The following is a 25,497-nucleotide window of genomic DNA, read 5'->3' on the forward strand; positions in this document are numbered from 1 at the left end:
GCTCTGAGACACTACCCTGCGTGGAGGGAGCTATATAAGTGCAAGTTGTTCTTGTTGATGTTGAAAAACAATGAGTGTTAAATTTTAAATTACTGGTCTTAAGGTTAACACCAAGAAAAATGTTGACTTGCAGTGATGAGTGGGGTTTCCTTCTGCATTTACGATAACTGCAACATAAGCGCTTTCAACCACCTTCTCCCTCCCCCCACCCAGCTCAAACCTGATATGAAAGGTGCTATATAAATGCAAATTTGTAATGTATTGTTTTAGCATTCCTATGGCAGCGTTGGCAATTCACCTTGTTACTATAAACTGGGAGTCCAGTTACTCTTGTGGAAGCAGACCCATACTATTTTGTCAACATTTCTCAGTTTATAAACCAACATGTGTTAATTTCACATGGGACTGATATGTCCCAATTCCATTCTATAACCTATAATTGCTCTACAACCTCTATAATAGATCTATAACCTCAGTCCAATGTAAATCCAAACAGTTCCACTCTTATTAATAATTTCCTCCACTTGCAAATTAAAAACAGAGCTTTACAACACATTGTATTTAGATTATCATTCTAGACACACTCTTACAGACACATTGATTTAGATTATTATAATTAATAATTATTTATTATAATAATGATCTTTGCGTTTAATATAGCATGTTATCACTTTGTTGGAATGTCTCAAAGCTTCAAAAGATTTTACTGTGAAGCTAAACTCCAGTACTACCCAACACACACTCTGGGGTCCCCAAGCCTTGGCTCTTGCCTGTCTAATACTCTCTGAATTAAATAAGCAGAACAAGGAGAGAGTGTGCATTCCTTTCCAATACACGAGTAGGTCAGATGCATGGATCTCTTGTTTGGTTTGGATATTCGTAAGCATAGTGATGGGTTTCCGCATGTGCCAGGTACCTGGCTGACTCCCCAAAAATACTGTGAAATGTAGCGACTGTGTATTTGTAGGTGAACAACATAATTCCCTGATGTTAATTTACCAACAAGCTAATTTTAAACTCTGATAATTACTGAATATTATTACCTTTTCTTTGAGGACTGTAAGCAATGATTGTACTTGAGATTTTTCGTCCTTTACTCTCTCCAGTTCCAATTCCTTCTTTCTGCACTCTTCCTGAAGTGATAGCAATTGCTGTTTAGAAACAAAAAAAAGTATTAGAAAATAAAAGCTGTTGGTTGCAACACAATTGTTTAACATATGATTATTTTATTACCTTCAGAAACAATAATAGAAATCCTTTCCATTTGATATTTTGATATAGTGCATTTTGCATTGGGTAGAACATCTCAAAGTATTTCACAGGATTTACTATAAAATGTAGTGACTGTGTATTTTTGTAGCAAACACAAAGGACAATTTTGTGCACCTCAATGTCCTACAAACAGCCATGAAATAAATGCTGAATTTTATCTGAAAGACTGTCAGCAATAACATCGGAAGAAACTCCCTTTGCTTTTTGAATGGTGCCACAGGATCTTTAACGACTGCCTGAACAGGCAGACCGGACCTTGGTTTTATGTGTCAGCCAAAGAATGGCACCTCCGCTGCACTACAGCTTCAACAAAGATCTCGCCGATATGGGACTCACTACAGGCTTCTGACTCAGTGGCAAGATTGGCTTATGCAGGCTTTGTGATATAGTTTGACATAGAATATAAATATTCCTACAAAACTTACTATTTTAAAATTCATAGCCTTTATTTTGGTAGATGCTGAGCAACACCTGCATATTTTGGGTAGGAACATAATTATATCCTTCTGCTCATGTAGTATGCTTTCCATTAGCTGAAATGCCACATTCTCACTCAATAGAATATTATTCAAACCACACGGCTGTAATTATAATTTTGAACATTCTATACTATCAACCCACCTAAGACATTACCATAAACATCGTGAAAATACTTTGGCAATGAATTGCCTCGGCTGACCAGACATAAAAGCCATGAATAAATGATCATGAGTCAAAAAAATTCCAGAAATTCAGACAAATTCAGACCATTAAATCAATCATCAGATCTGTGTACATTAATTTTTTTGTTTCATTTGGAAAGGAAACATCTGGCCATGTTTGGCTTTGATTCAACACTGCAGTCTGTCATACTCCAATCATATATAAATAGCAATCTGTTTGCTATTTTATAATGCGCATTTCTATTGTAAAGTTGGGATGATAGATTCCTAGTTTTAGTGATCAGCCCAAGGTACCAATGATTCCCAATCACTCTGCTTTGTGAGTATTCCAAATCAGCTGTGGCCTTTTACATGATAGTTTAATACTAGTTTTGCAGCTCTCTGGCATGCTATCCTGTGTGATGGGCATTATATAAATCAAGTTGTTGTAGCTTTCATCATTACATGGCAATGATTGCATGGTTTTATCAAATGAAGCATAGAATGCTCTGTGATCTTCCAGAATAAATTATAGTAAAGGCAATAATTCACTCTTTCCTTTCCTGACTAAGATTGATATCTGACTCTGGTTAAGGAGTTGGCTGTGGACCGTCACTTACAGGAAAGTGAGTAAGTATTCAACTGTGGGGCAATCACACTCAAGATTGATCCAATCCATACATAAGCCTTGAAATTCCTCACTGCCTTACCTTAAACAGAACTAGAGAGATACTTTGATAAATACTGAGGTCCATTTTGCTTGTTCAGCTGGATGTTAAAAATCCCATGGCACAATTCAAAAAAAGGAAACTCTCCCGGTGTACTGATAAAAAATGATCATTTAATTAATGACTGCTTGTAGGACACTGCTGAGTGCAGTTTAGCTAATATGTTTGCCTACAAATACACAGTCATTACATTGTACAGTAAAAATCCTGTGAAGTGCTTTGAGATATTTTGATGCCATGATAAGGAGTCCTGTAGCTCAGTGGTTAGAGCACTCGCTTTGCAAGCGAGAGACCTGAGTTCAATTCCAGGCAGAGGGCGAAACCTTGGGCAAGTTTCCTTACTCCACACACCTAATAATAATCCCTCCAAAACCAAAACCAATAATAAATTGGTCATTTTCAATCTACGACTGTTTGTGGGACATTGCTGTGCGCTTTTGGCTGCCGCGTTCGCCCACAAATATACAGTCAATTCACTTTACAGTGTGTTCTGTGAAGCGCTTTGGGACGTCCTCCCGACGTGAAAAGCGCTATATCAAATGCAAGGATTATTATTATTAAATTTTGAGGATTTTAAATACAAGGATTTTTTTGTGATACGCTGTTTATTTAACAACAACACTTGCATTTATATCGCACCTTTTCACGTGAGGTAAAGTCTCAGAGCGCTTAACAGTAGTTGAACTTATCGCTGAGCTGGAGAGAAAGGGGAGGTGACTGTAGGCACGGTCAAAGAGGAAAAATATATATATCACCTCCCCGTGACCCCATGATCTGAAGACAGACGAAGCGGGGGCGAGTTGGAGTGATTGAAGCAGAGAGTTCTAGAGGTTTGTGGCATAGTGGTTGAAAGCACGGCTGCTGACAGTGGAGCAGAGGGGTCGAGGGACGGAAAGAAGGCTGGAGCTAGATGACCAAAGGGGGTGGGTTGAGGAGTGGGGTGTGAGCAGGTTGGAGAGGTATTCACTTACTTGCTGCATGCCTTGCATTGCCTGCTGAAGAAAGCGCAGTTGCTGATCCTTGGTGTGGTCTTCCTCAGTCCGGTAGAGCTTCCCCTGCTCCTGTTTGAGCAGCTCCACCTCGTTTCTGTATGCATCGAGCTGCCACCTCAGACTGTCATTTTCTTCTTTCAGCGCATGAGCTTGAGCAGCCAGAGCTGGTCAACATGAAAAAGGGAATTAGTAGCAATTTCAAAAGTACTGGGATATGACCAGGAATGTGCTTGTGCTTATTCCCATACTGAACTGCAAAATCAAGGTGAATAATAAGAAAAATAATCCTAATAATACTACTACTAATAATAATCCTTGCATTTGTTATGGTGCCTTATCACATCTCAAAGCGCCTCACAGAATATACTGCAGAGTGAATTTATGTTGTCGGCAAAACACAGCAGCCAATTGCGCACAGCAATGTCCCATAAACAACAACAACAACAACAAGATTTCATTTATAGAGCGTCTTTCACGTCGGGAGGACGTCCCAAGGCGCTGGACAGTTGGGTCAGGACCCGAGCAGGTGGGAAATGGTCAGGGTGATGGGAGGGAAGGGAGGGAGCGAGGAGGGGGTAGAGAGTTGAGAGGGGAGCTGAAGGCACGGTCAAAGAGAAAAGTCTTGAGACTGGCCTTGAAGGAGGAAAGGGAGGAAGCAAGGCGAAGGCACTGGGGGATGGAGTGGATTGAGTGACCAATTTATCATTATTATTCTTTTTGAGGGAATTATTACCCCAGGAAAAGTGATCCTACAATCGACTAATGACCCGGTTCCTACTTACTGCTAGGGAAACAGAGGCCCAACGTTTCGCCCGGCCGGGAATCGAACCCAGGTCTCTCCGTTTGCGAGGCAAGTATTCTAACCATTAAGCTACAGAAAAGTTGTTGCATTAATATGCTCCTGAACGTCTTTAGTGTTTGTATCAAAATATATTGTATCGGTTAAGCGTATTATTTTAATGACAGTATTTCATTGGACAGATAAACAACTATAACAATGAACCAGAGTGTACTCTGCTTTCTGCAAATATTATATTCTATAATCAGAGGAGTCCCTGAAATATGCCCCTGAGGCACTCCATTTAATGTCTCCCCTTCTGTTTCAATCTAACTCCCCTAACAACTAGCCTCTTCTATCTTTGCTTTAGCAAGTTAATAATCCCCATCCATGTCTTACCCCTGATACTTAATTACTGAGATAGCTTCCAGGACGAGTAGTGCACTGGCCTGCGGCCTGCCACATGCTGAGTGAAGATAATCTACTCTCCAGTGTCTCAATTCTCTAGTTTTGTTCCAGTTAACTGGTCTGGCAGTTCATCCAAACCTAGTATTGGAAAGAGGTCAAGATCTGCCTTGTGTGAGCTGAGCTGAGACTGGAGGCTCTCTTACATAAACACACCAGTACATACTCTTACGCATTGCTGCATCTTAAAAACTAGGTGCAGTTTGAAAAAATGTTCCCCAACAGACAAACATTTTTAATTAATTTCAGGCAAATGTATAAATGTCCTTTGATGCATAAGATACTGAGCTGATCATGATAGCTCTTTCTTATGCTGCCAAGGGAAGCATTTCAAAAGGCTCATTGAATTGGTTAAAACATTAATATTTAATACAAGAAGATATTGCAACATCTGAAAATAAAGTGTTCAGAAAACACAGTCGAGAAGTTGGAAAAAATGACACATCTCCTTTAGCAATGTGCTTGTTTCAAATGATTAAAAACAAATTAAAAATCTTCCAGCCTCGCACCGTTGTTTGAGAGCGACAGAACCCATTACTGTCCTCCAATGCAGTGATGTGGTGGAGAAAGCATTTTAACGGGAAAAGGCCAAGTTAAACCTTAAAAGAACATATCCATCTGCTCTGAAGCGCTGTTTACACAAAGCTTACATATGGCGTCAGCACTTTCTGGGAAACTGAATGACAATCACAGTAAATATTTCAATCGAGAACCTAAGGCAATAATAAAAGATGTGGTGGGCGTTCAGAAGGGCTTCAGTACAGTGCAGCATAGCTCTTTCCAGCAAGAGATGAAATAAAAGCTTGCTTGTAAATTTCATTAGAACTTGCAATTCTACTATTTGTATTTTCATTGTTAATTACATTTTCGATACAATTCGAGTTACTGTTTGATATGCTCAACTTCCCAACAGCAGATCTGACTCTGCACATTAGGAACTATATTGTTGCTCTAAATTTACTCCCCCTCACCCCCGCATGAAAACTGATAACTGATCCGGTTCAATGATTGCCTGCGGAACCTCTGGTACGCAAGATCTTCGCTTTGGAAAGAAAAGCCTTTCTTTATTCTGAATCTAAACTAACATGTGCTTCAGTATCACAGCAAAACCATATGAAGGGTGGACTCGCAGTAGAATTCAAAATTGAATAGTCTCTTATTAATCCAAAAATCCAACCTTCATCATTCGGATTGAATTGCAGTTAGTCTGTTATTTCAGCTTTTCTAACCAATTAAATATCCCAGTGAATAGTAACAACATAAGTAATTACCGCGAGGCCAGATGTTAGCCAATTTAATGAGAACCTACAATTTGTACAACAGGCTGCTAGTGCAGATGTTAGTTCATCTAAAACCATTTGGTAAACAAATTAATATGCTGACAGATCTTCAGGAACAAAAAAAACAACAAAAACGTCTGCCGAGAAAGGATTATGCTCAAATCAGTTAGTTGGTCGAACTCTTACTTCTGAGCAAGAAACTTGTAGTTTAATATCCCGATCTGGGTAACTCGTCAATGCTGATGCTCTAGGACAGTACTGGAGAAGTGTGCAGAGACCTGATGACCTGGCATTTGGCCATTTTATAACAAGGAAGCCAGACAGCCAGTCCATGCTAGAAATCTGGTAATTGATTCTAGGAGTCCTGTAGCTCAGTATTTAGAGCATTTGCCTCGCAAGCGAGAGACCTGGGTTCGCCTCTTCTACTATAGATCAGGTACAATGTGCAAATGTGGTTATGCAATTTGTACCATTTACATTTTTAAAAAATCCCATTTATTGTACACCCATATCTGGAATTTTACCTCTAGTTTTTAGTGCTTCTATTCAAAACTGATAGGGATACGTGCTGGGAAGCCCCAGCTTTTCACTGGATATAGGAATATAGGAATTTCCTGATGACATGAAACTGAGAGGTGTATGTAAATTGTGAAGAGAACAGACAGCAGAAAATTGCAGTGGGACAAAGATTAGACATTTGGGCAGAACAAAAACAGCTGAAATTTAACATAGAAAATCTAAATAGTACATTTCAGTACAGAAATTACAGGTGATAATGTGTTCTGAATGGGGAAGCAGTAGGAAGGGCAGCTGAATAACGGGAACAAGGACTCCCAAGTCCATAGCTATTACAATCTAATTCACAATTGCAGAAAACAATCTAACGGGGTAATATTATTATTAATAATAATAATAATCCTTGCATTTGATATAGCGCTTTTCACGTCGGGAGGACATCCCAAAGCGCTTCACAGAACACACTGTAAAGTGAATTGACTGTATGTTTGTGGGCGAACGCGGCAGCCAATTGCGCACAGCAATGTCCCACAAACAGTCGTAGATTGAAAATGACCAATTTATTATTGTTTCGGGTTTTGGAGGGATTATTATTAGCTGTGTGGAGTAAGGAAACTTGCCCAAGGTTTCGCCCTGCCTGGAATTGAACTCAGGTCTCTCGCTTGCAAAGTGAGTGCTCTAACCACTGAGCTACAGGACTCTATAAATGGGGTGCTCGGCTTTGTAACAACAGGTCAGGTTTGGGCACCTAATCTCAGGAAGAGGGTGTCCTGTAACAACTTACTAGAATTATAACAGGGTTGAAGGTCTTGGCTCAGAGGAGAAGCTGGGTAAACCTGGATTATATACCTTGGAGATGAGAAGATTGAGAGGTTATCTGACTTAGGTATTTCAATTAACGAAGAAGATAAGAGCGCTACCAACTGAGACAGGCTGACCCACAGGTATGGGAAAAAAGATGGGAAATTGAATTAAAAGATTAGCCATAATCTATACTAATAAAGACAAAATATCTGTCGGTGTGTCTGTGTGTCCGCCAGTAATGCAATAACCGATTGATGTACAGACATTTATATTTCATCGGAAGGATCTTGCATGGCGGAGTGTTATGGCATATTATTTTTGGGGGGGATCTCCTATCATTGATGACCTAAACAACTTCATCACACATGTATGGACTCGAATAAGCAGTTCTCCCAACAGGAATCCTCCCAACAACAAGTCCTCCCAACCAGGGATGCCTAAGAAGCGAAGATCAAGACTTTCAACGACAAATAAAAATGCCAGGCGGAAGAGAGAAGGCCGATTAAATAAAACGGAAGAACAAAGAACAGCAGGGTTGGACTTTGATGCAGAAAGGAACGCAAGAACACAGTAAAATGGATTGCCTGCTCAAAGAACAACACTGCTGGACTTGAATGTTGAAAGGACTGCAAGAGTACGACAAAATGAGTTTCCTGCTCAAAGAACAGCCTGGCAGGCCTTGGACCCAGAAATCACGCAAGAACACAGCAAAATTATGTCCAGCAGCAGAGGTCACTCCATTTAGCTGCGCTCAACTATGATCCAGGCAGAGACTATGAATCAGATGGCGCTATTGTATCCTTTGGTTGCAAGCGCAGCTCTAATGGGTACAGCTAGTCTAATATATCTAATATAATGGAGTCCTGTAGTTTAGTGGTGAGAGCAATTGCTTTGCAAGTGAGAGACCTGGGTTTGATTCCTGACAGGGCGAAATCTTGGACAAGTTTCCTTACTCCACACGCCTGATAATAATCCTTCAAGAAACAAAAACAATAATAAATTGGTCACTTCAATCCAAGACAGTATGTGGGATACTGCTGTGAGCAACTGGCTGCTGCCTTTTGCCCACAAATACACAGTCAATTCACTTTATAGTATATTCTGTGAAGCGCTTTTAGGCGTCTAGAAGACATGAAAGCGCAATATCAAATGCAAGGATTATTATTATATATTATTTATTATTATATATCGTAAGAATAGACTTGATGGGCTGGATGGCCTCTTCATGCTCTTAACGCAACTTTCTGAATATGTTTTCAAATTCTCTCTAGAATTTGCTGCTGGACAGCCTTGTAAGGTTTTGGGAGATGCTTTGGGTTAGGTGTGTGGAGTAAGGAAACTTGCCCAAAGTTTCGCCCTGCAGGGAATCGAACCCAGGTCTCTCGCTTGCGAGGCAAGTGCTCTAACCACTGAGCTGCAGAACTCCACTTTACAAAGTGAGCAGGAGCTTAGTAACTGACGGGACTTGACATCTGACAGGACTGCTGGAAGAGACAGCAACATGGAATTAAGGATGGAGGCAGAATGAGTGCACAGCGCACAGGGAGAATACAGGGACACCATGTACAATCTCTGTGGGTTTTATAGCTTTTACTATTAGATTCTATACTTCCCCAGCCTTCTCTTTGGTTCCCTCAATTGCCTGTGTATCTCATTCACACGCGAAGCTAGAAAGACACAGAAATATCTTGATGTCGAGTCTTTAAATTCCTTCCGGTTTTGCCTGCTGACAACGTCTTAACTCAAACTCAAATCCACAGTAGAAGGCAACAGAAACACGCACTGTGCAAACTTTGCCAGAGACCAACAAAATCTAGGCGAGGCAGAGAAAGCTGTACAAAAAAAATGCATTTCACAGGAGAAAATGCAGGGAATACATTAGAGAAAGGAACTGCTTTTTTTGAAGGTTAAAAGCATCATACAGCATCTTTTGAAGTGATTCACTTGGGGGTGATAAGAAAGACTAAACTGTATGTTGAATATGGTCCACATGCAAACACTGGCATCTGACAGTCTTCAAAGAACAGCTGGAATGAATGATGAAGTAAAACTATGACATTGCACAGGAAAGTATTCTGGTCTGACTGTGCTCGACATGTCAACAAATAAACAATGTGTAAGTCACGGTCAAGAAAACCCATTAGTTACACAACATCCACTTCCGGAAGTTTCAGTATTTCGTTACTATTTCTGTGTAAGTGCAGCACATTTGGTAGGTTGTCGACACGATTGTGGAAGTGATTTGCCGCCAAGTGTTTGGAATATACAGGGTCTCGGACAGTCCATATTGCTCTGGAACCTAGTCGGAAGATGTGACTTTAATAGCAGTGTTAGTCATAGAAGTGAGGTACAAATATGACAGGAATTAACCAGGCTCCCTCATGGTCCACTCAGACTGTGCATTGGGGTGCTAGAAATTTTGAGTAGACCCTTTGTAAAGCTATTAACAAGTTAATCACATTACTAACTGAAATTGGATGTTTCTTGTTCTGGCCAAAGTCGACTGGGAGGAGTAGAAAAGCAGAATCATTGATTGTAATAACTTTACCACAACAGTGTCCATTTAAATTGTACCCTCCAATGAACATTTAAAAAAATAAGAGCAATGAAAAACCAGGAACCTTATAACAGCTGTCAAATTTTCAAACTACGTGATTAACACTGAAGGAAATGTTGGAAATATATTGATAGAATGCCACTATATATATATAAAGCAATTTGCGTGACTGTAGTTTCAAAGATTCCCAGTGGAATTCATTTTCAAAGATTTGCAGATATTCTGCAATCTTCGTTTAACTTGTGTTCTCTAAGACCAAATCCTTCCTGTAGGCAACAACTGTTCCACATACGGATGGTCTTGGAGATATTATTCACTTCACTTAGCAATGGGAAGATGTCTTGTCTCAATTAAGACATGTGGGCTTTAGGTGTAATAATTGCTTGCCTATTGTGAGGATGTCACTCAATGCACAAAAACCTCCAACACAAATTGCACTTCTACTCTCGATTGATTTATAGCTCTGCATTTCTTATTTTGGTACAGTATAGATTATATGCACAAAATCTAAGGAGGTTATATATGCCGGTCAATATACTAATCAGTTGTTTAATTATGAAACAGAATCACTTATCCCGGTTGCCTTTGTGCTTCTGAGCTTCGGCTAATCCCTGAGTCATTCGCAGCAAATGATGGGGCCCAGGTACAAGGTACTTATCCACTTAGAACTGTTCTATTCTTTAAAACTTAGTGTTGAGGCCACTTCCAATTCTAATAATAATTGTTGCATTTGATATAGCGCCTTATCGTGTCTGAGACGTCTCAAAGCGCTTCACAGAATATACTATAAAATAAATTGACTGTTTATTTTGAGTACTCTGTCTTGGATTGCTGCATATCTTTCTGTTTATTACCAGGCATATCTCCTCAAAGCTATCTCAACCTGAGGAACACTACTGTTTACCTTCTCTCCTCCAGGAGCAGCTTTCAGACGTACGGCACTAAATTAGTGACATGGAAAGTCTCCTTGTGCCCGTAAATGATAATTTATAACTTCTGGCTTAATCTCAGGCATCAACTACTATTCTCTGGTTTAAGAGAGAACATTTTTGTGCTCCTTCAGGCTATAAAGTGAATTGAACTAAACCACTAAACTAAATCCAGCCCCTATTGTTGGGCTGGATTGGAGGACATAGAATCATGGAGGAATCCAGCGCTAGTATAACGTTTCAAACAACAGGTTGACTGAATTTGAGTGGAATTTTTCTTTGTTCTCTGAACTGTTAAAAGTGCTGCACTCCTCCGGCACAGCAGCCCTCAGTGAATATATTTGACCCCAAAATAGTTGAAGCAGTTAACTGGCAATTGTTGAAACTGTGAGGTCAAGGGCTTTTATGGCACCTTCTGCAGCAGATTCCCTTTATCTAGTTTTCTGAACTGCAGAAACCACTGTCTGTGTATTGTGCTCTAGTCATAAATTCTCTTTTTTTTCAGCTTGAGGTGATTCTTATAAATTCAGGCAATTCTACTCTCCACAACAGATAAATCTCAGACCGGATTCTCACCATTTCTAAATGTGAATACAGTTTCTAAGCTTGAGCCTATAATTTATGATCTTACTTTCAATGGTACTGGTATCTCAGGCTTTGGAATTAATTTTTAAAAACTACTAAAAGCTCTCTTTCTCTCCCTCAATGAAATCCATCTGGAAGATTAGACAGCACAAAGTGAAGGCAGGCAGCCAGACAGTGGAGTGGAGTGAACAGCTTTACTTTGATACTGTTCACTTCCTGGTTCTTGCTGAGATGTTCATTAATCCAGACAAATAAATTCAGTTTTGTTGTAAGGTTTGTTATTTTTTTATCAAACTGTGTAATTTTAATGTCATTTTTTTACAGATGAGGAAGATGAATGAAGTTTGGGATTACAATTAATAAATAAAATATTAAACCTTGCATTTCATACGGCACCTTATCATATAATTGAAATGTCTCAATTGGATTGCACTAAAAAGTATAGTATCTGCATTTATAGGTAGATGCTACAGATAATTTGCGCACAGCAATTTTCCATAAACAGCTATGTCAGACAGGTGGACCAAAAAAAATAACTGGGTCAAGCCTAAACCCAACTCAGATTTCTTATTAGAAATCCCATTAGAAATATAAAAGTCCAGAGTGTGAAAAGTTCTGACGGGGCATGATGCTTCATCATTTGGGCCACATTTAGAGCTTCTTGTTACCTGAGATCTTCATCTCCCACATTTTAGACTTGCTCTTCAATTAGCAATGGTGATGGTTTGATTTGCAAAGTGACACAGACTGACTTAGAATGCACCACTGCCACCAATTTGAGGCAGCAATTGTTCTGGCAACTCGCTCTGGCAATTGTTCTCCCACACAAGCACACTGTACAATTATTTCTCCTCTTCTGTCACACCTTTCTGTCATATATTCAATAAAAACTGACAGCGTGTATGCTGGTAATCACTTTACCCCCTTTACTCTCTGTTAATAGACGTTTGAAGGTTGACTGTCAACATATTGTCAAAATCAGACGTCAAGGCTGTCAATTAGTTATACCACAATAAAATGTAAATTTAGAATGTTGTCACAAATCATTGCTCAGTTTGTTAGAAATGTTAGGTTGCCATAGTGCTTTCCATAGCAACATAACATTTGATGCACAGATAAACTCCTTTTATGACCTCCATAATGGCTATATTATGTATTAAAATAAATACAAGTTAAATGTTCTTTCAGCAAAGAGGAGAAAATCCAAAACATATTATATAAGTAATGAAATTGGTTATAAAAGCTTAAATTCTATCTAATTTAGAGCTTTTGGGTACATTTCCAAGTATCTAAAATGGCTTTGATGAATATTTGATGTTTACAAAGAGAATATAGAACATAATATATTTACACAAGTAATGAGAAACAGTCATGTGCATTTTCTAGCTAGTCCAATTCTTCATATGTGAGGCTAATAACTATACTGAGCATTTACTTCTGACTCTTGTTCTGATACTAATCCTGTATCGATCGACTCACAGAAAAGGATATGTGAATCATTGACAATGCTCTAAAAAATGCAGAATCAATTGAAGTGTTTAAAAGGAAGATGGGTAGGTACTTGAGAGTTTGTATAACAACAGCTATGGAGAAGAGGTAGACAATGGGATGAGAAAGATATAGAGCTTCTATAAACTAATAATATGGAGACAATTACCGGGCAGGGCAGAAACGTTTAAACATGGTCTGTATATACGTCTGTATAAAATATCCGGCTCTTCAATCTGGGAGATAATTCAAAGTATACCGCACTCCAATGCAGACTAACTCTTTATCCTCCATGGAGCATTTTGCCTAGTTAGCATCAGTATTTTTTATAAAACATGTTATGAATAATAGATTGAACGTTTGGAATACAACTAACTTAATTAATAACATGCAGAATTCCACAAAGGGGCTAAATCCTTACTGAGCGATCCTAAAATAGGCCTTAACCCATTATAACACTCAGTCCTCCATTATGGATCATGTTAGCTTATTTAGTAATATTAGTGAAGTATTTTCTAGAGAGATTTGATTAAGCACAATAATGCTCAGGGTGTCGAGTCCTATTAGAATAGTTTATTTTCTTGTGGATTAGAAGTGCTCACTGAGTAGCAGTAAGCAGTGTTTACAAGCATTTATCCCTAAGACTGTCATATTTTATGCTGCAACTGAAGTTGCATTTATGTTCCGAGGATTTGGAATATGAAAACTTACTTCAATACAAGTGCTAATGAAATGAGTTGAAGGAATTTGACCCGCAGGAAACTTCGGGGTGGGGGTGGGTGGGGGGATTTCTCCTGGTCTACACTTTTACACTGGTCTCTTTCAGAGACTGTTGAACAGTTTTAAATTTGAAGCTGATTTTCTGTTCATTCTTTTAAGAACAGAAATTAAAACTGAATTTAAGAATTGTCCAATTCTTACCCCTCACTGATATATCAGGAGAAATTTTTATTTGTACATCCCAATAGAGTTTCTCCGCCCAACTCTATCTCTCTGCCTCCACCCTCGACTCCAGGATCACTGCTGTCCTGACAGAATGTCTGTCAAACATCAAGTCCTGGATGAGAACTAACTTTCTACAGTTGAACGTCAACAAAATTGAGACTCTACTGATTGGCTCCAGTCAGCGCCTCCACACCTCAGGAACTGAGACCATCACCTTCCAAGGATGCACATTCCACCTCACTGAGTCAGTCGGGAAGCTTGGTGTCTTGTTTGAACCTCAACTATCCTTTTTACCCCAGATCCGTGCCATGACCTGCTCTACCTTCACTCACCTCCGCAACAATGCCCGACATTGCCTCACCCCTCAGACCGCCAAAATCCTCATACATACTTTCGTGACAACCAGGCTCGACTATGCCAATGCCCTGCTTGTTGGCCTTCCCAACTCTTCCCTAGGCTCCATGATCCCATCAAACCCACACTCGCCAGCTCCACTGGCTTCCCATTCCTCAGAGGATCGAGTTCAAACTTCTCGTCGTCACCTTTAAGACCCTCCATGGCCTTGCCCCCTCCTACCTCTCTGACCTGCTAATCCCTTATTAACCTGTACCCTCCCTCCACTCAGCAGTCTCCGGCCTGCTCCATGTCCCCTACCCGGACTCCCCCACCATCGGCGGTTGGGCCTTCAGCCACTCTGTCTTCATCCTCTGGAACTCCATCCCGCAGACCCTCCACCTCGCCCTCTCCTTTGGCTCCTTCAAAACCCATCTCAAGACCCTCCTTTTCAATCGTACCTTCAATCACCCTCCTTCCTCGCCTGCCCTCCACCCTTCCCAATCACAACCCTCAGCTCGGGTACGAAACACTGATTATCCAGCGCCTTGGGACATCCTCTCGAAGTGAAAGGCGCTATACACATGTACTTTTGTTGTTGTTGTTCAGATGATCAATTCCATCATTCTCCATGATCAGAGTGCAGAGATCTTGGTACCTCCCATATCATAGAGACTCTCGTTGGCTTCAGTCCTGTACATTTGGTGCCATCAAAATTATTTTTTACAAAATCAAATATACCATCAAAGGGCTTGTGCATAGTGGGTAGATAGCACTTCCCAGCTACACAAATCATTGCAACTGCTCTGTTTGTACCATACTACGTGCTTCCTGTAACAGAACTGGTCACCGCCAAACATTGTACAGGATTAAAGCTTCCCTTTGACAAGATGCATGATCTTTAGATTGACTTTTCAAGGAACAGGTTAGGAATAACAAGATAGATGGAAACATTGAGAAGAACAAGGAGAAATTAAGGGTTTTTTAAAATTATAAATCATTTTCCTATCAGCAAGGGATCTGACTGTGCAGAAAAAATCTCTCCTCCAGCTCTCTCCCAGGAGATCAAACATCTGAGGGAAGATTGCTTTCTCTATATTGACTTTCATAGTTTAATCTAGATTCAAATGCATAGGATTCTGATGGTAAAATTTGTATCAATACTGACTTGAGCTTGAGCTGTGAGCATTGTAACTCACAGCTAGAAAGCCGCATGCCCCTTGGAGGGCTTTAATAGAGGCTGTTTCTCAAAACACCTAGTGATGAACACAATTGTCAAGTTGAAAATCTCTTCATGAAAGCAGCTCTGACGTGTTACTTTCATCTTTAGGGTGACAACTAATGTCAGCTCAACTTGAAATTCATTAAAACACTCTCAGACTCCATACTATCTGAAATTCTTAAGCAGGTATGCCACATTCTTTCCACACATTCAGTTCCCAATGCTACATCAACATTAATAATAATGCTTGCATTTGATAACAATTAACAACCGTGTTCCTACTTACTGCTAGGTAAACAGAGGCATGTGATATGGTTTCTTCTAAGTTTAAAAATTTAGGTTGGTATCCAAATATGGTATCAGTATAAACCTCACTCTTAGCAGCACTGGCAGATTACTAGAAGCCTAGAGGGCATACATACTCTGATTTGAGCTAAAATCTGCTTCTCATGAGTAACCTTGAAAATAGACCAAAGCCCAAATTTTAATAAGCCCAATTATGAAAATGGCAGGAAAGAATCTGACAAAAATAAAGTAATGGTCAGGCAAAATACTAGTGAAATAACACTGTACTTACATTTTCTTGGAGGAGTAACATTTGTGGTAGCTTTAAAGCTCTCCTTGTGCTATTTAAGGTACAATAATTACCAGGACGTAGCACACCCTCTCTGGATAAGTGGAAGTATTTCTTCCAGATCACTAGTGCCATTTCATTTTGGAATTGCATGTTTTTTAATATAATATTTAATCACGAGGGGAGTTTATCTATTTTGAGTGGATGTTTTTGTTTAATATGTACAGTATTACATCTGGGCTTGATCAGCCGAAGTGAGAAAAAAATCAAGTTCTCCTGGACCTAGAAACAACATTTAAGCAATTTTCAGACAAACAGAAAATATAACATGACATTAAAACATAATACTACTAATAATACTTGCATTAGATATTGCATCTTTCACATTGAGAGGATGTCTCATAGTGCTTCACAGGATATACTGTTAAGTGCAGTGACTGCGTATTTTGTAGGTGAATGTGGCACACGGACATGTCCCATAAATAGCCATGAAGTTGACTAGGACACATGGAATCACTTGATTCTCTTTTTGAGGAGTGCCATTGTTAGAATTTACACTTTTTGTATAATGTTTCATTGGAACTCGAAAAGGTTTTTGTTTTTCTTAACACCATGGAATCTTTTAATGTATACCTGAACAAGCAGACTGAGCTATGGTTCAACATCTTATCTGAAGGACAGCACTTTCAACAACGCAGAACGCACGGCCAGCAGCAGCACGTTGGAATGTCAGACTGTACTATATGATTTCAAAGACTCAAAATGAGACTTGATCTCAGAATCTTCTGACTCAACTCAAAGACGAGAGTACTATCAACTGAGGCAGGTTAAACCATAATACGTCACAGAGCCTGTGGACTGGGTCACTGCAGATGGGACTGCTTGCAATTGTTGTTGACAAGGATGCTGGGAGACACATTATTTCTCTGTTTTTCTTGCTCTTTGATAAAATAACATTTTGAAAATTACATGAGTTGTGGGTAGGAGGACTGTGTGTGATTTTAATGACATCTGTCATTCTTCTTTAATGGTGAAGGAAGTATTACCAGAAGCAATGTGATGTGTTCCATCACGTGCTCACCCTTGAGTCGATAGATTCTGCTACTGTCCGAACAAAGGGGCTTTAAAGTTACTATAGCTCTTCAGGCAATTTTTTCTCCTCGAATTGTCTTCCCTAAATAAACACCAGAAGTATTTCTTCATCCAAATTTTAATTAACCACTGGAATGGGTTACTTGGAAGGGTGGTTGAGGTTGGGATACAGGATTCATTTAAGAAATAGCTTGATGCTATAATGGCAGGACATTGAGTGTTCCAGTATTGAAACAGATCAATCAGCCTAACAAGTCCAAGCCAGTGTTTACAATACACATGAGCTAGTTAAACGTCTCAATAAGCTTTAGAGAGATGCAGTGGGAACCTAAGCAGGATGGGAGTTGATTACCCTACAGATGACGCAAGGTATAATCAAGAATATGTTTTTTTTTAGAAAGGTTTAGATAGCAGAAAGGGAGCATGGAAAGCAGAATAAGGAGAGAGTTCCAGCGAACACAGGCAAGGTGGCTGAAGGCTTGCTCATTGATGGTGGGGGTGGGATGGGGAGGGCACATTCTTGAGATGGTGGAGTGGATGGGAAATAGGAAGTCACAGACGTAGGGTGGGGTAAGGGTGTGGATACAATTCACAATCAGAATTTTTGGTGGGAGAGCACAGGGCCAAACAATATGCAGCGGAGGAAGTCCTGTGCCTTACCCAGGTGAATTCAATCTCCAAGACTTAACAGCAACCTTGGGAGATCAGGCAGAAACTCAATGATATCAAACAAAGTGTCAAGATAACGTAGCATCTAATTATGCTGGGTGAAAACATTCTGCGTATTTTCAGCAGAAATTGTACTGTAGCTAAAGCATGAATTTTTCATGGGGAGTGATACTTAAAAGTGTTATTCCCATTGCTGTTTCCTCACAATTTAGAAACTGTTGCATAATGCTTCCTCTGTGTTCACTGTACTGCCGTGGGAGAGATTGTGTGAATCCCATTAACATCTGCTGCAATATTGATGAGTGAATATTTTGCTGCAGACAAAACTGAACTTGAATTGGAAGCTCATAGGAAAACGTTGGTGCGGGATGGGGGGAGTGAAACACTGGAAGGGGGCATTTTCTTCTGAAAGAGCAAAAACACCTATTAGCACCTTTCAGGTAGGAAAATATCACAATGCACTCCATAGAGACAGACTAGACAAGCAGTGAGGGCGATATGGAGAGTGGGAGGGAGATGACTAAAGGCACAATAGAAGAGAAGGGTTTGGAAAGTAGAGAGAGAGTGTAAGTAGCATCATGCCAGGTAGCATCCCCAATTCTATCCCCTTCACCTCGCTTCCTCCCTTGCCTCCTTCAAGGCTGGTCTCAAGACTCTTCTCTTCGACCGTGCCTTTGGTCACTCACCCACCTCTCTGCCTTCCCTCACCCCTACACCACCCCTTCCCCATGCTCGGGCCCCAACACCTGATTGTTCAGCGCTTTGGGACGTCCTCCCGACGTGAAAGGTGCTCTATAAATGTAATTTTGTTGTTGTTGTGTCAAACTACCTCTTCACATGGGATAGCATCTCAGAGTGTTGGAAAGTGGGGTAGTTTGACATTGAGTTGGGGAGAAGGGAGGTAACCATAGCCATAGTCGAAAACGAAAGACTTCAGGTGCAATTTAAAGATGGGCAAATAGAGGGGTGGAGGGACAGAGGCAGGGAGTTCCAGAGTTCCACAGACATGATGGAGCAATTGGCCTTCTTCTGTGCCATAAATTTCTGTGATTCTATGGTTCTATAGGATACAGTGGCTGAAACCACAGCTGTCAATGGTGGAGTGGAGTGAACAGGGGACACGCAGTATACCCGAGCTAGCTCAGCAAAGCTCCTGGCGTGCAGGCCAACAATCCTCCAGATAGAATTGATCATTCAGGTCATGGGTGTTCATGGGACATTGCTGTGCACAAACTGACTGCTGCACTTGGGTCCACTTTACATACAATGTACAGTCAATTCTGTGAAGTGCTTTGAGATAGTTTGACAATGCGATAAGGTGCTATATCAAACGCAAGGATTATTATATTTATAAGTAATGGACAATGGCTCACATGGCTCAGTGCAATAATCTCTTCATGCTTTTATTAAAAAAAACTTTTGATAAAAAGCTACATTTTAAAACTGCCTGAAGACTTTATACTGAAATATGTCAAATTATGTCTGGTAAGAAGTTTTATGCTCATCCCCAATTGTCTACTTTGCTTTATGGCATCAAACAATACACAGATGACAAAGATACTGGAAAGTATATTGGAAGGATGAAATTAAATGCTCCATTCATTTCATGTGATTTCTGACAAGTGGAGAATAACACTTCTACCCACCCCAATTTTACTGAAGGTGGTATTTCAAGCTTTTCAAAACTAATTTAGTTATCATGCATACATGGCTGAACACAAGACACTAGCCTTCCTTCAGAAAATAATAATCCTTGCGCCTTATCAACAACAACAAGATTACATTTGTAGGGCGCCTTTCACGTTGGGAGGACGTCCCAAGGTGCTGAAACACGTCTTCGAGACATTTCAAAGCACTTCACAGAATATATTGTAAAGTGAATTGACTGTATATTTTATGGGTGAAACGCGGCAGCCAATTGCGCACCTCAGTGCCCACAAACAGTCGTGGATTGAGGTGACCAGTTTATTTTTTAAGGAATTATTACCCCCGGAAAGGCAATCCGCCAATCGACTAACTATAACTCTAATAAAAATGAATTATTAATCAGCAATATTCTCATTTTGGTCAGTGACCTTAAGCTTAAAGTACATCAGTCTCATTTAGTTCCACTGTTTCATAGATGGAACATATAATTGAATAATTCTAATGTTTTGTTCTATGTTTTATAACAAATTGAAAATAAACTGACCCCAGCTTGGGTCTGAAATGCTATGCACTGTCCAGCACCTTGTGATGTCCTCCTGACGTGAAAGGCGTTATACAAATGTAATCTTGTTGTTGTTTATTGATGCATTCAACTACTGATTTAGTGTTATTATGGGCTCCTATCTGATGCCAACAAAAGGCCTATGATCCATTTTACAGATACAGATGAGCTACCTGTGATGAAGGTAAAACAATTGCTAAATTCCCTATGATCATTTCCACTGATGATTTGAAGCCTACCATATAACCTGTAAAAGTTATCACTATTTTAGATTTGTTTTGAAAGTGAAAGCTTTCTCAGATATGAAATGCAGAACGTTTATTTTGTAAAGGAAAGCTTTACCTTTTGTCTGCTCAGGTATAAATTGAGCAATGTTGAAGTTGGAAGGATATGGGATAGGAATCAAGGAACTACCCAACACAGTGTTTCTATTAACGTTACTAGGCATATTTCAGTATAAAGTCTTCAGGTAGACTTAGGGCATATCAGCTTGTGAACAAAGCAAAAAAGCATAAGGGGATCATTACCATGGAAAATAGCAGTCACTATCCATTATTTTGTGCCAGTCCCAGTTGCACTAGTGTTCTGCACTCAAAGGGCATGCTATATACTAGTATTCAGTGAGCTTGCTACATTGCATCTCATTATGTTTTCTATTACCTTGTGGGAAGTGGGAATAGAGCAAACTTGGACAAAATAATACACAGAAATAAATTTAGATGCTAAAAATGTAGAGGTGAACATGACTAACATTTGAAATCATTAAAGATTCAGTATGCAGATGAAGCCTGTTTCACGACTGAATTTCATATGATAAACTATTGCAATAAAAAACTGTCAGTAAGTAGAGCTGAAATAAATGTAACTCTATTCATTGCACCAAAACAGGAAGCAATTATGAAGAAAATGTTTATTGGAGACAAATTTATCCAAAAGAATGTCAGCTTTAATCGTAAGATAGCACTAAATTAGTTGGTAAAATATTTTTCATTAGAAAATGAAATTAGAAAATAGCCCTATTAGAAAAGGCGGTTCACAGAAAGAGATCCTTATGGTTGAAAAGTACTTTCATTTCCTTTAGATATTTGTTTTGGTCAGCTGGGTACCTGACACATGCGGAAACACATAACCACGGTAAGAGCCAAGTCTTGGAGGCCCCAGAGTGAGCGATGGGGCACTGCTGAAGTCTAACCAGCTAAAACCACATAGCTTGCCATGGAGAACACTGTCTGGCAAGCTTTCCCACTGCTTGTCCAGTTGAGACCAACCTACCTGTTGGTGCTTTAGCTTTCAGGATTAGCAGGAGCTGAGTGGAAAGAATCCTTGCCCCCAGTGTCTTGTCTGTCCCTCCAAGTCCTGTCGATGAGCAAGTTATCAGATGTCATCATCAGTGCTCTGGCATACTGCAGAATCCCTTGGAATATTTGTCATTATTTTTTAAACACATAATTAAGTGCACCTCCAATTATTTATTATGTCAAATCCAATAATTCTGTACTCCTCAATAAAAAAAACTCTTAGCCTCCTCAGATCTAAAGATCAACCTAGTAGTACATTACAGACTCTTTCCAACACCATCACCCGCTCCCCTCCCCCACCGCCCCAGCCCCCCCCCCCCCCCCCCTTCCCATCTTTGGGACTACCCTAGTGATTCTATAACAACAACTTGCATTTATATAGCTCCTATGCTGCATTCTCTCCAAAGTAGGATATCTTTTCTGTATTGAGATGTTCAAATCTGAACCAAATTCTCCCAAGTGCAGTCTCACTCGTGCTCTGTTCGGCCGCGAATCTAGTTGTCACTTCACATATTTCAGATACTTTTAAAAATTCCACAATACACCAGTGCATTTCATCAAATTTAGTGGTGGCATTCAGTGAAAGAAAACACCACTGTATGGACCGGGGGGAGGGAGGGAATGTCTATGTACTGGGCCCAGTTGGACTGGCATATGTGGCTATCTACCTCTAATTGTGGGCTCATCACAAAGTAAGGGGGAGCAATCGGCGACTGCTCATTCACCAGCTGAGTAGTTCCTAAGTGGGCTCTGGGTTAGGGAGGTCCTCCTAACCGGTGGAGAGCAGGAAAGAGATGATACTCGTCTGCTTGCAGCGCCCTTTGTCAGATCACTGTCATTGTCAGAACTTGGTCCCAATACCAAGATTCTCTTGGTATTGGGAAATTCTACGTACCCTCCGGCTGGCAAGAGAATGCTGTGCTCCAAGTGAGATAACATTGATTAGTGTGGACATGGTGAGAGTGTGGTAGGAAGAACAAGCAAGCAGATTCATGTCCCTGCTGCTTGTGTTACCAAAGACTGTTTTGTGCGGTAGAATAAAAACTATTTGTTACACAAATGCTTCATTTTGGTTGTTGTATCCTCCCCTGTTACAGTATATTATGCCCCAATCTGTTCCTTATTTTTATTAACACAAGAGAATCTGCAAAGAGCTATTGCAATCAAATCCTGTTTGAAGTGAAACATGTAGCATTTTATGGAGCAGCTATTCTCAGTGTCATACAAAGGCAACATAGTATCATTGTCTACCTCAAGAAACTATGAACAAAAGTATGTTTCAGTACATACATTGATTGACTTTTCACTGAGGTATAGTGGATGAGGACATCCCTGCATGAGGACATTGCAAAAACTGTGTACCCTTAAGTTTAATGCAATTTTCTTTTAAAAAATTTTTGGATTTACAATTCCAGGTCTTGGACAGCAGAACAATTGTCATTGGCCAATAAGGTGTCAAAGTTGTTTTATTTGGTTGCCACATTGTTCATTGGAACCTGGACACTAGGGGCCCATCATCTCTCTTACATACGTTTACCCTCAGAATACCTGCTACTCCACAATATTGCCTGGCCAGGCATGTGGCTTGGCTTCAGGCCTTGTTGTTCCCTGTCTTCCTGGGACAGTCTCCTTCCTTGAGCCTCAGGGAGAGAACACTCTGGGGGCTCAGTCTTTACGTGACACAGGCACCGTCCCTCTTCAGTACAATCCAAAGGCCCACCATAGCTGTCTTTCATACTGCTAGTTCTCAGAGATTGTTACATGATGTTATTATAGTACTCATGGCTTAAAAGTTACTTTATCTCTGTAATATCTTTTGATTAAGCATCACAGTGTGGATTGGAAAGCTCAAAAATTGCTGACCCAAGGAGCCTGAAATCTCCCCAGATTTAAACCTTAATGACCAGCATTAAATGATTCACTTTGACCTTCAGTTTGGCATACACAGTAATGTCAGTGAAGTTGTCAATCTATTTGAAGAGGAACTATTTTGATGGCTTTTTTTTGGTCAGCAGGTGTCTGACACATGTGGAAACCCATCACAATGCATAAGAGTATCCAAACCAAGGAGAAGATCACTGGCACGGACCAGTTGGGCTGAATGGCCTGTTTCTGTGCTGTACAATCTATGTGAACAGCTGGAATGGCCATGCTATTTTCACTGTAATAACATCGCCCACAAGGGATGTGGTGGTGTTGCTGAACTCTATGATGCATTGTAACATAAACCATTTCACAGTGTTACAGTGTTTGGCAGAAACTTGGAAAAAACAATTTACCAAGTAGTGGTCAACAAAGACATTGCCTCTTTGATGTTTTTCCAATCCACTCTGACCAAACAAGCAACTAATTTTACAACCCAGCCTCACTAATTGCTGAGAACTGCTCATTAAAATTACATTTGAGCATCTTGATAACCATAACGCCAGCAGCAGTCATAGAAATTCCATTGGATTTGCAGTGACAGCTGGTACTTAGCTACACTGGTGGTCCTTGCAACAAGATGGCAAGCATGACATTTTCAGCATCTCTCCTGATTGTCAAACACAGAAGTGATGTTAGCCCTTCCACTGCTGGGAACTCTTGGAAAAACATCCATGGGAGTTTCTTATAATAGGCAAAACGATGAAAGTGCATATATTTCCCATAGCAGTTGATGTATTCTATTCCAAGTGAACATGAATTTGTGTTCAAAACATTGCACCTGTAAAAAGCTATCATAATAGCCGTAAATTGCAGAAATGGATTTGTTTTGTCCATGTTGAAATTACAAGCCATTTATTTTGGTTTGTCATAAGGAAATGAAAAATGGAAATTGTACATTATGCACCACTGACTCTAATGTGTTAAGGGGTGGTATATTTATTTCAGTGCCCGTTTGCTCTACTGAACCTAGAATTGCTCCATTTTCTTCATAAAAATAAATCTCAATTTCAAAAAAATCTTTAGAACAACATCTTTAAAGGCATTAAAAACAAACTCTGCTCTTAAAGTAGGTCATAAAAAAATTAAATGTGTAAGTGAAAGCTATGTACTCCAGATCAGCAATTGATAGAATGTGACAAAAGAAATAACTAGCATTTTAGCACCTCAAACATCTCAAAGCACTTTACTGTAGTTGCTATCAAAAGCAGTGCTGGTTTTCCAAGACAAACCTGACAGTCAGTTTCTGCAAAGCAATGTCCTACAAACAGCCATATGGTGAATGACCAATGTTACCCAGAGGATTGTTGACCAGGAACCTAGAAGAAATTCACACTTTTTTTTTTGAAGAGTGTCATGTATTATCCACTTCAGGAACAGGCAGATGGGATTTCAGTTTAACATTTCATCTGAGGGTGACACTGCCAACAAGGACTGCTTAAGAATGTCTGTGTGGATTATGAGCTCAAGTCATGACATGGGCTTCAAACCATAGTTTTGCAGCCAGCTACCAAATTAGCTAAAACTCCTTTTTTTTGTAGTTTCAAAAAACAAAACCCCTGTTTTTCACAAGGGCCTGCTGAAAAACATTTACTACCGTTACTTCTAAACCCATCATCATTCTTTAAGAGCCTCAAAGGCAAACTACTGAAGTTCCACATTTGTCTTGTCTCTGTTTGTCCATATGAAGTGTCCATATTTAAGCCATTCCGGCGTGACAGGCGATATATAAATGCAAGTTGTTATTGTTAAGTGTGTATTCTCACCCAGACGATGCTTACCTAATCTTGGAGTTGTTGGGGGTACTGCTGAAGGTCAACAAGCTGAAACTGTCCAGTTTGTCATTGCAAACATTAGTAAGCTGATAAGCCTCCCATTGCTTTTCCAGCTAGAACCAATCTATACATTAGGGCTTTGGTTTGGAAGGTTAACTGGAGCATGTTAGGAGAATTCTAAAGGGCTTAATATCCCAGGGGAAAATTACCTGATATGTTATCAAATTCGAACAGTTATGAGATGGAGTTGGTCACAAATTTAATCTTTTGTTTCACCTCATCGAATCCCCCCTAGGGTGGCTTATCTTTTAAGCAGACTGCCTTTTACAGCTACACCCAAAAATAGCTTCTCTCGAGCCCATTCAAGTCAATATCCTGGCCAACAGTCTTCCACATAAACAATAATAAAAATCCTTGCATTT

The 25,497-nt window shown here is 39.9% G+C and overlaps 1 protein-coding gene across 2 annotated transcripts in view; it reads right to left on the reverse strand.

Moving 5' to 3' along the window:
* enox1 (ecto-NOX disulfide-thiol exchanger 1) overlaps positions 1-25,497 on the reverse strand; it is a 264,627-nt gene that overhangs the window by 31,368 nt on the left and 207,762 nt on the right. For both annotated transcript variants that reach the window (XM_042334343.1, XM_042334344.1), the window contains 2 exons: positions 3,613-3,797; positions 1,044-1,151 (listed from right to left, as the gene is read on the reverse strand). In XM_042334343.1, the coding sequence (XP_042190277.1) occupies positions 1,044-1,151; positions 3,613-3,797 (293 nt within the window). The remainder of the gene's footprint in view (positions 1-1,043; positions 1,152-3,612; positions 3,798-25,497) is intronic.

The sequence above is a fragment of the Callorhinchus milii genome, unplaced genomic scaffold (assembly GCF_018977255.1).
Source record: "Callorhinchus milii isolate IMCB2004 unplaced genomic scaffold, IMCB_Cmil_1.0 Scaffold4, whole genome shotgun sequence".
Lineage (NCBI taxonomy): Eukaryota > Metazoa > Chordata > Chondrichthyes > Chimaeriformes > Callorhinchidae > Callorhinchus > Callorhinchus milii.